A 14623-nucleotide genomic window follows, 5' to 3' on the forward strand; every position below is an offset into this window, starting at 1 on the left:
TGTGTGATCCGAAGATTATATGGGCCCGGAATGCGATATTAAATATTTTTACATAACTCAATGTCGGTTTAATGGTAGAAATGGTACCTTATTCGCAAGAAATCTTCCAAAGTCTCCGTTGAAAAGCATAACCTGTGCTTATTTTGTATTATGAGTAATGACACGTTTTTAAATATATACATAATATATAATCATTAGATATATTCATAAATAAATATTTGTAGTTATACTGACATATTTCGAAGCCCTATGGGCCCCCCAAGGGGCCGCGACAAATTGGTTTGGAAAACACTGAGTTATATGGTCAGAGAATATCCTTCAGAATAAATATATTAGTCTTTGAAAATTTAATTCATTGTTTGTTTACATCCGATGATTAACCTATATACAATGTACATGGCGTGTTTCATGAAGGAAAAATGGGAAACCAAAAAAATATGACGTGTGCGGAAAATCTGCAATGATGGACGAAGAGCAACATAACCAAGAAATGACACGTTCGAGAAAGGTGACGAAGAGGAAAATATGTTCTAAATATTTCAAGGAGTTCACTTCAAACACAAGTCTTCATGGTTTACAATATATAGGAGAAGACGAACGACCGATGACGGAAAGGTAATATAATTTTATTCAGAAAATGTATTAAAAAATATAACGAATCAGAAGTAATGTAACTAATATATAATATTTAATTGTAGTTAGTCGGATGGCACTTTTGAATCCGTGGGTCTCGGATTCCCGTGGTTGGCAAATCACATCCAAAGTATTGATTTAGTATGTAGAGTTAATGACTCCCATATAATTTGTGGTATTTTAACCCACCGCTCTATTTCCTCAAGATCAATAATGAAAATTAAAGTTGGTAACTATTTATGTAGTTGTTACAAACACTAGAGCAGATCATTTAAAAAAATACATACTAGGAAACATAATTTTTGATAAAAGAAAATTTAGTAAAGAACCTAGAAACATTAAAGTATTATTTTATATGCATTATTTAGATGATGATAACTCGTATCTATCAGCATATTTTATATGGATTATTTATTTCAATTTCTAATGCAGGCAAATGTAATTTGAAGTATATATATATTTGATGTCCTGTAAATGCTTTATGTGTTAACATTATAGAGGATAGGTACTATTTTTCTTCAATAATCAACATCATATGCTCTGAAAACGACACATCGTTCTGTCCGACGTGTTTATCGTAAAATTTATTTTTCTCTATTATAGAATATGGTGGGCAGTAATGTTCACTTTATGTTTGGCAGTTTGCGTATTTTTAATTTTCCAAATCTGGATCAAATGGCAGAACATGCCTGTGATTGTAAATTTTGCTGAATCGTCTACAGCTGTTTGGCAGGTAAATTTACCACTGTTTTATTGTATTATATAAAAATCCTGACGGACAGATGAAGAATGAACCTAGTTATAAGTAAACACTGGAATTTCAGAGAGACTTTTGATTAGAATTAAATTTATAAGATAAAGATATTTGAATTGAATGTTAAATTCATTAACGATGAACATATTCTTATTATGACTGGTAGAGGTAGGATGATAATAAAATGAAAGGTCCTTTTAATTTTCATAATTTACATAAACATTAACAAATGCTTCATAATATATTGTATGTAGTAATTGGTAAGCTGGTTAATGTATTATTATAATCATGCCCCCCACAAGGGGGTTGACAGGGCTCTAGCCGGGAGGAGGGGCGAGCTAAGGAGGGGCCCGGTGTGGTGAGTCAACCGGATAAGTGAGATAAAACAACATAAATTGACCCTAATTTGCGCTAATTTACTTTAAATGTTAATGTTGATTATGGTTTTAAAACATGTAATGTTTCAATAATTCAAGTGGATGTATTATAAAATACTAAAAATTGCTAAAAATACACTTTTCAGGGTGTGGGGGCCATGATTATAACATCAATGTGTGCTTATACTTATCTCAGTTAAATATAATACCATAATCGTTGAAACAGGTGTATATTTATTTTAAAATAAATATACATGAAGTATAGCAAAATAATATGAAAATAAAACGAGTACATATATGTACAAATTTTAGTAATAGATATATGACATTGTAATAATTAGAATTGAATTGATATAATTTTATTTTAGATACCATTCCCAGCTGTTACAATATGCTCACAGACCAAGTCTCTTAAAACTATTTTCAATTATACAGATATTTATCACAAACATAGAAAGGGAAAGAACATCACAGAAACGGAGTAAGGAGTTATGTATAAGCATTATTTTAATTTGATCATTTTATATATACATATTATATTCATGTAACAAATAAACAAACCCTTTTTAGCAACATCTATAAATAATATAGACATTTATGTTTATTTAGTCCTGTAAGTGTGACTGTTTGGTTGTGCACCTTTTTTACCAATCACAGAATCACCTCTAACAGGCAGTCTTTGCCACCATTCTCACATGGTACAGTGTTGCAAAATAGATTACGATTCATAAATATAAGACGTTGTTCGCTTGCCTTAATGCCAAAAATGGTGAAGATTATCCTACAATATCTTCGATTAATATATACATTTCTTTTATACTATTATTTCAGAAAAAAATACTATGATGCAATTGCATTACTTTGTGAGTCCCATTATAGGTATAATACCTTTAAATTCTATAGTAACATGAAAAAAACCACCGACAAGAGCACTCTCGAGATGATGCAAGATGTAAGTACTAGTTATTTGTCATCTCTAGTAAATAAAATGTTAGGGGCTTACAAAATAGCCCAGTCGAAATAGTTCTCATCACTATTAAAAAACTTATGTTATGTGGCCAGGTTATAAGTAATTCCAAGTATGTAGTGCAGTCGTGGTCCCCACAAGGGAGGCTGACAAGGCTCTAGCTTGAGGACCCGGTCATAGGAGGACCTGGCATGGCGGGTCGACTAGCTAAGTGAGATAAACTCTCATTATTAATTTGCTATAGTAGTAAAAAAGTCACCTGCGGCATTATTTTACATAAAATTTTTAATATTTAAAAAAAATTGTGGTTTTGGGCAAGCAATTTGATGTGGTATGATGATTAATATACTTAAATGATAATTCATTTGAAGAATTTGGGAAACGCTACTGCAGAGTTGGAAAGACCTGGCCTGGGGGACCGCTTCAGAATTCGGGGCCATGGTGTCACTGATTTTTAGAGAGATAAACAATCATTAGTAAATGAGGAATTTGCGATATAAGAAATAAGATAGTTTGGGGTTAGCTATCACATCAAATAAGTGAGATGGCTGGTCACAATACTAGCACCTCTAGTGGCGAATACAAGATACTATCAAAAGTCATAATAATAGCAAAATCACCGTAGGTGACTATAAAATGTGATTTATCGGCTTTTTCCGTTTCTCGAATGAAATATTTTTTTTCTCAACAAATGAGATTGGTTTATTCATTTCTAGAGAATCTACGCCACTGAATAATGTAGTCATCGATTTTTGTTGATATAATATTATCAGTATTCTAATGGTGTGAGATATAGTTCTTTCGATGTGGTTTTGATTGGGGTTATTTTGATGTCGGTTGTTTTGATGAAAACTGAAATAAAATATATTTATACATTCAAAAAAATTTTAGTGTTTTTTATATAATACATAATTAATACGTATAACGTATATATTTTAGGTTGGATACAATTTAGATGACCTTTTGATGAACTGTAATTGGAAATCCAAACTATATGATTGTAATAAATATTTCCATAAAATTATAACTGAAGAGGGTGTTTGTTATACATTTAATGTATTGGATGGTGAAGAAATGTTTAAAAAAGAAATGTAAGTAATAATGGCAGATAACAGAATAGGTACGTATGTTAGTCAAATATATTTCATATAATCAGCGCTCTAAATAAAATATTTACAACGTGTTCGATTTTTCCGGCATTTGCTTACCATGCATTTAATATCAAATTCTATAAAAAATGTAATCTAAATGAATTTAGTATTTTCTTAATAATTTCACGTACCGGAATTTATAAATTATCCACGAGACGTAGCGATAGTCTCAAGGATTTCACGAATAGGAGCTGTGTTTCGGTCAGCTCCGATCCATTTCGAGCTCTGCATATAATATACATGATGGAACCATACGATATTTATCTATCAAAAAATGCTGGAGAGAATTTCTGTTTGTTAAAAATACGCGTGGCTATGGAAATCAATACGCTGAGTCAGAATACCACTTTAGTTTTTTTTTTTATGAAAATTAGTGAAATGCTTGAACCTTAACTTTAAACAACCATTCGTACTATTTAATGCGACAGTTTAATGATTTATGAATTTATTATATACCTAGTGGGAAATTAATATCGGCTTTTCAGATACCTACGCATTTTTCATTGTATGGCAGCAGAGATGGCAACACCGGCGATAGGCGGAAAATTGGAAAAGGAAACCATAGCAACCAAAAACAATAGAATATAATACGAAGGAAATCGCCGGCATTGTTCGCCAGATATTTTACCCATCATTATTTTTTACCTGTTACATAATTGATTAATAAAATGTTAAACTATTATTTTAAAATTGCTTATATTTTGCAGAATGCATGAAGAATACCTCTATGTCAAAAATGGAAAAATGTCTACTGGGTGGAATTTACACGAAGGCTATCCCGTAAATTTACCCATTGATGTCTATCCCGTGAGAGGCCCTGTAAGGATTTGTTGAAATTTAGTACATTTTATTGAAATTTTTAAATTTAAATAACAATCACGTATCTAAAAACACTTTTTTAAATTAAAAAATAAAAATAGAATTCAGAAAAAATACATAAAATGTGCATGTTTTACGAGTTAAATTCAGTTCTTTAAATGGTGACAATCAATTTTTGAAAAAAAAAGAACTACTAGATCAATACTAATCAAACTTTCACAACTAAATACCTACCATATTGTTAATACGAATTTAATAAAGTTTAATCTTGATAACTCAAAAGGTTCTAAAGTACTGACATAAAACTTATCGATAACTAGCGAGTACCCGGCATGCGTTGCAATGCCACTCAAAGAAATAAAGTGTTTGTGTTTTAATTCTGTTTATTGAAGTGTTTTTGGATAGGTACACACTATTTTTTGTTTTTCCGTCTGGCGCATACACGAATAAATCAGTAAATTTTCCAACGCGTGAGCAGGCCACATACAGCTGTCCATGTGAGAAGCATGGATTTTCCAAATTTGGTATAGGAACGCATACGAATAGAAGAAGAAGAAGAAGGTTGCACTAATTCAGAAAACTTCACGGGTGTGCGGTACAACAACAACTGACCAACGTTTATTACAATTGGATGAATAGTATAGGAACGTATACGAATAGAAGAAGAAGAAGGTGGTTTCTCTAATTCAGAAACCTTTGCAGGTGTGCACACAATAACTCACCAAAGTTTCATCGCAATCGGGTGAATGGTATAGGAACCGTACGAATAAAAGAATATATAATGATGAAGAAGAAAAAGAAGATGGTTGTACTAATTCATAAACCTTTTCGGGTGTGCGCACAACAACTGACGAAAGTTTCATCGCAATCGGATGAATGGTATAAGAACCATACAAATAAAAAAAGATAGAATGATGAAGAAGAAGAAGAAGGTTGTTATACTAATTCGGAAACCTTTTCGGGCGTGCGCACAACAACTCACCAACGTTTCATTGCGATCGGATGAATGGTACCTATAGGAACGCATACGAATAGAAGAAGAAGAATATGGTTGTACTAATTCAGAAACCTTTGCGGGTGTGCACACAACAACTCACCAAAGTTTCATCGCAATCGGATGAATGGTATAGGAACCATACGAATAAAAGAAGATAGAATGAAGAAGAAGAGGAAGATGGTTTTTCTTATTTAAAAACCTCCGCGGGTGTGCACACAACAATTCACCAAAGTTTCATTGCAATCGGATGAATGGTATAGGAACGCATACGTGACAGACAGACAGACAGACAAACAAACATAAATTTATATATATATATAGATAACGCATTTGGAAAACTTCACCACGCGTAGGTAAAGTGGTCAGATAGCAGTAGTGGAGTGGTGACACGAGGTGCGGGTCTTTTTCTTATTGTGCCATCCCCGCGCGGAGGTCGGCCACCATCAAGGCGATCTTCGCTTTGTCGTCTACTACCCGGAACAGTTCAGTGAAGCTGCACTCGTAGATGCGCGGGTAAAGAGCAGTAAAGAGAATGGAAACTTTGCTGGTTTCAATGACTTTTCACTATTCTATTTTTAAACATATTATTGTAATCAAAAGGTAACTGTTTGTTTCTTTAATAAATAAAATAAAAAAGAGACATGTGTCTATCGCACGGGCTCAGTGAAGTTCTCAGTCGAGTGTGTCGAATCATTGGATATTTTTAGAAATGTGAAGGTTTAATAAAGCAATGGCGCCTAGATCCAACCATTGCATATCTCATTGGCAAGAGATAGAGGTAGGCTGTTAAGATTTTACATATAATAAATAGTGTACACTAAACATTGTCAGTCAAACTTATTTGTTTTCACCCTTCTACGCATCACTGACATATCGGGAAAACACATCGAATCAGTCTGTTTCTTCATTCTATTTATATGTTTCCTTTTGTATATCCATATTTCACGCGGACAATGTTGTGGGCTATCACTAGTCTATCCGACAACTACTGTATCATAATGCCTGAGTATTTTTTTTTAGAATTATTAATAACCATGTCCTTTCTTTTTCGTACAAGATGGTTGTCAGTAATTTTGAACAATTACAGACATCCAGGCTTTGAGAAAAACACATAAATATTGTGTTTTCACCGGGAATCGAACCCAGAACTCTCGGGCGGAAGGCCAGCGCCTTACACACTGCACCACGAGAGTCGCCAATGCCTGAGTATTGCCGGTGTATTACTAGCTATTAGTTCTCCAAACCCTCGCAACGTTATAATTATTGTCAGTCTCTATTAAAACATATTTAATAGGGATATTATAAATAAATTGTTTAATATATAAAAGATATTACGAGGGTGGGTCAATAATTCCTTAGAAAAAAGCATTAAAACAGTTTTTATTTTTGTATTTTTTTTTTTCTCAACATAATCTCCTTGGAGCTCAATACACTTGGTTAGACGTTTCTCAATTTTTTTTAAACCGTCAGAAAAATAAGTTTTCGGAAGGTCCTCAAAATAAGCATTTGTCCGATCGATGACTCCTTCATTTGAAAAAAAACGTTGTCCACTTAGCCATTTTTTTAAGTTTGGGAAAAGGAAAAAGTCACTGGGGGCTAAATCTGGCGAATACGGTGGGTGGTCGACCAATTCGAACTTCAATTCTTCAATTTTAGCCATTGATCGTATACATGTGTGAACACGGGCATTGTCCTGATGAAAGAGGATTTTTTTCCTGTTTAAATGAGGCCATTTTTCTTCAATTTCGTTTTTTAGCTGGTCCAATAAAGATGCATAATAATCCTCTGTTATTGTTTTTCCTTTTTCCAAATAGTCAACGAAAATAATTTCTCGTGCATCCCAAAATACAGTAGCCATAACCTTACCAGCTGATTTTACGGTTTTCGCCTTCTTTGGACATGGTTTGTCTTCGCAATCCACTGCTTTGACTGTTCTTTCGTCTCGGGAGTATAGTGGTGTATCCATGTTTCATCTACAGTCACAAAACGACGAAAAAATTCATCCGGATTGCGTTGAATGCGCGACAACAGGGCTTTAGAGGCCACCACCCTATTGCGTTTATTGTCGACTGTGAGCAAACGCGGCACCCATCTTGCAGAAATATTTTTCATGCCCAATTTGTCATGTAAAATAGAAATGACGCTACCTTTTGAGATCCCTGTAACCTCAATTATCTCACTCAACTTTAATCTTCGGTCACTTAACACCATAACGTGGATTTTATTGATCATTTCTGGTGTAGTCACCTCTACAGGACGTCCTGAGCGTGGTTCATCCTTTGTTGATGTACGACCACGTTTAAATTCATTTAACCAGTTATAAATAGTTGCAAGTGAAGGAGCAGATATGCCGTGAACTAAATCCAACTCATTTTTTATTTCCTTTGCTGTTAACCCTTGTATATTAAAATGTTTAATAACAGCTCTAAACTCAATTTTCTCCATTTTCCATTTTTCCATTTTCCACAAGCAAATTTTTTTTTTAAATGTACGAAAAACACACAACAACCCGACCAATCTGATTGAAACTTCGCAGCATACTGAATCGGTAGTGCCGCTGCATGAAAACAAACCGCTTACAGTACTAGTCGCGCCACTTGTCGGCTTTTCTAAGGACTTATTGACCCACCCTCGTATATACTTACCTATTATTGTATTCATTTATGCAGGGCTCAGGTGCAAGTGAAGGTCTCACAATTGTACTCTCATCTCACAAAGATGACCGTGACTATATTTGTAAAGGGCCATACCAAGGCTTCAAGTTAAGTATGCCTATTATTATTCATATAGGTATATGTAAAATAAATAATCTTCTAAAATAATTCCTAACAGAATTTAAAATTCTAATAAAATGGGATTGTCATTTTTTTAATCGCGGGATTCCGGGATCCTGGGATTATACGAAGGTGTTCGTATTAATTTATTTAATTTATTTAAATTGTCACGATATTTAAAAGATGATTTTACATTTTGAACAAGGATATATTTCAAGGCGTCAGATAATATTATTATATTAGGCATATAAATTAAATCACTAATCATTGGAAGGATCCCTACGTTTGATCGTACACAAAGTAGACTTTTTCATTATTCACTTATCTCAACAGGTCTCACTGCATACACCGGCCGAAATACCAAGGGTATCACAAAACTACGTCTTTGTTCCTCACAATCAAAATGTCCTAATTTCCGTGAAACCCAATATGATGACCACGTCAGATGCCTTGATACACTATGATCCAGCAAAGTATGATTGTTATTTCTTTTTTTTTTTTAATTGTCCAACTAATATTCTTCTCTACTAGCGACAGTTTATTCTACTTTAAATAATTGTAGCTTAGTTTTCTTGAAAGTGTAGAAAAGAATACTTATTAATAACTATTAATAGTTTTTATCTTATTTTCGATACAATAATTGTTTTTTTTTTAATATTATGTATATTATGCTTATGGTTACAGGAGGATGTGTTTCTTTCCTTACGAACGAAAACTAAAATATTTTAATCATTATACAAGAGATAATTGTATTTTAGAATGTTTTTCGAACTATACTGCCTACCTGTGTGGATGTGTATCATTTTTCATGCCACGTAAGTGAATATTAACCTTATATTGTATTAATATGTTAAATTATATATAATAATATATATATGTATTATATATTTTTTCTTTTCAGGAGATTCACATACACCAATTTGTGCGATTGGTAAACATGATTGTGCTCAAAGTGTACAAGGTAAATAAAATAGTAAAGGGTGGTAAATATTCGCACATCGCGTTAGTTAAAATTCAGACCAACAAAAAATATTCACACATTTAGAAAATAATTTTCACATAAACTAATTAATACTAAACAATAGTAATGAATCAAATTTTATTTAAATATAAGTAAATTTAGTTTTGGCAACCAATCATATAGAAAAAGGAGGAATTTCACAAAGCGAAACAATCTTTACTCGTTGGTAATGTCACCATGATCAGCTATCTCTCAAATAAAGTATAACATTACTGTATACATTTTCGCTCAAATATGAGAATATGAATTGATGATAATTATTGTATCTTATTTCAATATTTGACATTATTTATATGTAAAAAATAGCCATGAAATAATAAACAGTGCGATCCATTATGATTTATTGCTGATGCTGATGCATTATGGTTTTTGCCTAGTTAAACTTAAAAATGACAATACAATATTTGTGAAGACACACAAAATACCATTTATACAGTATGCTAAATCTATATAATAAGTATACCATGATGTCTGGAACAACGTTCTGAAGCTAAATTCAAACTCCTCCTCCCTCGAAGTCGACAAGAATGTTAAAATGCCAGAGGGTTCTCAACGGGGGGTTATCGGCTGATGGGTGAAAGATGCGGACGACGGTGGCGGCGGTCCGGGCGGCGGCTCGAGCGCGAATGATTGGAAGAATTACTAAAAATTTTTAGATAAAAATTTTCTCTTTTATCTGAAATCCTTATTAAAACAACACCCCTTGCACTAGAGAGGACAAGAAAACCTCACCCCGAGTCTCCTCAAGACCCGGACGGGTCTCCTCAAGACCCAGATTAAAATCGCACACGTAAATTCAGAGAAACCTTTAACAGAGATCTGAAACAGAGACGAAGGGGATGATGCGTAATGTAAATGAGCCCCAAAACTATAAAGGAATACCCAAAGTCAAGTATAATAAGTATAACATTTCATCAAATTGATCATTTCTTTTGAATGAGTTTCTTCATAGACTTACTTCTATAGCATAATATAATATTTGAATATAATATTATCTTCTATACTATTAAGTATAGCTGTATAGCCACGTTAAACTATGTATTATTTTAATTAATTTAAATGGAAAGAAGAGAAAAATGCTTTTTCCATTGATACATGTATTAATTTTTTAGTGTTACAATAATTTTTTGACGTGTGAGCACTATTTCTTTCCATAGTGAAAATCTACTATTTGAGAGCTGTTGTCGATCATTTGTGAAAACCATCCATTTCCGATATGAATTTTATCTTTATCAGTGTTGTCGGCCCTTCTTCTTTTATATTGTGCGAATATATCCCCCAATAGTAAATCATCACCTGCTGTTAATTCTCTGTTATAATATGTATATATTTAAAAATAGTGAAATTAACCTCATATTCGGTATACGTTAAGTATATATTTTTATTTATAAAAAAAAACTTGAAATAGTGGCAAACTGAACGTTTTAAATGTATTTCTGTCTCAGAGCAATAAATAAGTTTCTGCCACCATATTATGGATACCGTAGTCGAAAAAGTAATAGTATAGTATAGTTAATGCCTATAATATAATAATACCTATATACATTACTCGTAAAATCCTTTCATGATTTCTGAGTAATAATAGGCTCGCTTAGGGTCAACTTTAAAATACTAGGCAGCCAAAATTGGTAATAAGTGATAGGGCCGCAGCACTTAAGTACATAATGGCAAACTAGAAAAACTCAAGTGACGGATCTCAAGATACTTGAATATATTATATAGTATCCAAATAGAAAAGAAATATTTCTTTTATTCATTTGTGATAAAACAAAATTATTGTGTCATCAATTATCGACGCAGATGCATTCTATACATTTCGAAAATGTAATATTTGCAAACACGGATATACGAAAATAATTAAATTTAAAAGATATTATATTTTTTTAAACCGGGTTACACAAGATCTTCAGGAATAATAACACTCTGTAGGTGTTACTGTTTTCTCTCGCATAGCTTGTTTATTTATATTCATTGCAGAAGAATTGATGATGAAAGACATGAGAGATAAAATGAACATACAAAAAAATCGCACAGAGACTGAAGAAGAAAAAACTGTCCGAAAAGCGAAAAATAAAATTGCATCCACTTGCAATTGTCTTCCTGGATGTACATCGATCCTCTACGAAGTCGAGACATCACAAAGTGACCTTGATTGGAAAGAATATTTTGAAGAAATGGAGATGATGAATTTTCCAGCGCTGATAAATAAGTGAGAGGCAAATATAGTTGTAATGATGCGTTCAACAAACTCATATTATTAAATAAATACCTCATTAAAATGTTGGGTATTTTTGTACACTTACAATTCTCTGACACTATAGTTCGAGGTGAGACTTGGCCACTTAAAACATACTCCTCGGGTCTCCTCGGTCATCTCCTTTCCTTCTCCAGTGAATTACTTCTAGCGCTTGAAAATCTCTCTGTAGAGTGAAAATAGACCATCAAGCTACCAAATTCGCAGTCTTTCGGACGTACTCTACTCCAACTTGATAGATTTGCGTTTTTAAATATCCATCTATCTACAAAAGTAAAATACATATCTGGCGTATGGCGTTAAATCTGGCGTTTTTGACAATTTGAAATTTTCCATAGAAACACTAGAATATTGCACCAGAATGCTTACAAATCAACTGCCTTTATACATAATACATTGTTGACAACCAAAGTATACATTATCGTAGGTATTTGTACCATAATTTATTTTGGGGCCGCGAATTGTGTACTATAAAATATATTACGCCCAAAATACTATCTGAGAAAGAAAACGTCGGTATAAACCTCGGGAGAAAAGGCCATCAGTTTGGAACGAAATTCCCGAGTAATATTTTTTCCAATCATTTTTCTTTTGACAATAATTATGACTTATTATTTTGAAATGCTTATGTCTCGTATTTCTTTGGAATAATTAAATATAATCTTGTACTTGATGAACGAAAATCAAAATAGTTGTCAACAAACATTATGCCAAATCGACATAAAAATTAAAAAATGCAGATGAATGACATCAAAAGGTTACAAGGTATCCACTAAATTTGCTTACAATTTTATTTTATTGCAGGTTCAGTCCATATGGAAAACAAAAAAGAGACTTTTGCAAAAAAAATAATATAACATACAATGAAAAGACGTCGAGAAATCCAAATAGGTAGGCATGGAGATTTGATATTTTATTGCTAAAAAGAAAACACCACTGAACATGTCAACATCTTCATGTAGTTCATGAATAAATTTTGGAATTTGCAACTAGTTTCGTTTACGATGAAATGATGGTATCGTTAGGTTTGATGTATGTAGATGAATGAAATAAAATTCTATGCTTAAACCATTTTAAGTGGATACATTATTTCTGTGATTTGGTTATTATTTCAGTATGCAGCTGTCTTCTGTGTCAATTTTCTTCAAAGAACCTGAGTTTATAATGTCAATTCGCTCGGAATTGTATGGGCAGTTTGATTTCCTTGCGAACTGCGGAGGCTTACTTGGACTCTGTCTTGGATTTTCAGTACTTAGTTTGATCGAAATATTTTATTTTTTGACTTTAAGGTAGGTTGAATATATTTTTGATCTCCTTGCAAATACTTTTTCAAAATTGTTGAATTCCTTATGAACGGTTTTAAAATCATATTTAGTACTATATAGGTACCTAGTAGGATTAAATAGAAAATTAGAGTTACATATGCTGTCTCAGGTACTCCGTTGAACGGCACTCATCTGTATTATCAGGGGACATACATTATAATTTGATGACATACAGTCATATTGTTTGGCCTTGCTAGGTTCAGCTAAAAGAGTTGCTGAACCTGACGATTCAACTGATTTATTCAAGTGAGATACCACGACTATACGCCACAGTGGCATCCCAAACCATGCGTATCCCATCCCTCCACGGAATCATCGTAATACCATTAGGTCGCTTGCTATCTTGGCGACGGATACCAAGAGGTGGACTTGATGGAATTCCCGATGAAACCAAATATTGACAGACCACAACAGATATTTTATTAAAGTTATTATTATTTATATTTTCAGAGCCTGCTGTAATTTACGGAAGCGATTTTCCAAAAAGAAAAAAAATGCAACGAAATTAACAGAACATCACGTAACTTTGAGTGAAGGCGTACATCCAGTAACTTAGCCTTCTTACTCTTTTCATATGTTAACGTATTTATAAATATTCGGGTAGAAATATTAATATAATTATTGTGATGAAAGCATTTAAGTGACCTCAGACTTGAGTATTAATGGTTTATTTATACTTACCGGTGTGCTTTCTTTTTTACTCATAGATATTAGTCGACAGTAAATTATTCTATCTATCTATGTATATAGTCACAATTAGGGATTCCAATCCCGGGATCCCGAGCTATTTTCGATACCTATGAATCCCGGAATTGATAAACATAATCCCGGGATTTCGGGATTGATTTTTTTATCAATTTTTATGGAAAATAAAATAAAAGCGAAAATATAACATGCTTCGCACTTTTAACAAAGTAGTTCCACCATGATCTCATACGTTTTACGGCAGTTTCATATTTGGATGACTAATTAGATTTATGCCATAAGTACGCCATGATTATTTGCTTTACTATTTTAAATCTCGCTAATCCATTCATTAAGTCTTTACTATCAGAAACAGCAATCTCATATTAAATTCACATTATTATTTATATTACAATATTATTTACTCCATTAAACTTATGTATTTCCAAGATTGAACGTACACAATATTAACAATAAATGACTTAAATAATATAAATTATACTAGATTTATTTTTGACCGATTTTATCAATGTTATTTGTAAATATAAAAATTTTATATTAACAATGGAAAAAATGCCAATCCCGGGACCAGTCCCGGGATCCCGGGATTGTCAAATTGTAATCCCGAAATCCCGGGATCAGAATTTTGGCCCGGGATTGGATTCCCTAGTCACAATATACTCATTCACCTACTGTTATAAAAACATGTTGGTTTATATAAGTTATAGTCCCACATACTGTCTATTTCCTGTCAAATAAGCTTTTAAACCCACATTTTTTTTTATAAGCATAGCATAAGGGAATCACTAGAACCTCATCATTAGATAGAAATTATCATAATATATTTAAGTATCTAATAATATTTGT

General features: G+C 32.7%; 1 protein-coding gene across 1 annotated transcript; it reads left to right on the top strand.

Moving 5' to 3' along the window:
* Window positions 1–414: 414 nt before the first annotated feature.
* Window positions 415–13628, top strand: LOC147068267 (pickpocket protein 28-like). The gene is made up of 14 exons (XM_085952648.1): window positions 415–615; window positions 1237–1366; window positions 2133–2245; window positions 2596–2716; window positions 3671–3822; window positions 4590–4701; window positions 8368–8464; window positions 8806–8945; window positions 9157–9287; window positions 9374–9433; window positions 11471–11702; window positions 12552–12638; window positions 12863–13036; window positions 13523–13628. Exons 8-14 carry the CDS (start codon window positions 8902–8904, stop codon window positions 13626–13628), a joined length of 834 nt encoding a protein of 277 aa, XP_085808774.1. The 5' UTR covers window positions 415–615; window positions 1237–1366; window positions 2133–2245; window positions 2596–2716; window positions 3671–3822; window positions 4590–4701; window positions 8368–8464; window positions 8806–8901.
* Window positions 13629–14623: the final 995 nt, after the last annotated feature.

Source organism: Rhyacophila brunnea, unplaced genomic scaffold, assembly GCF_057557595.1.
Source record: "Rhyacophila brunnea isolate RB1 unplaced genomic scaffold, BYU_Rbru_1.0 scaffold_3, whole genome shotgun sequence".
In the NCBI taxonomy this organism is placed as follows: domain Eukaryota; kingdom Metazoa; phylum Arthropoda; class Insecta; order Trichoptera; family Rhyacophilidae; genus Rhyacophila; species Rhyacophila brunnea.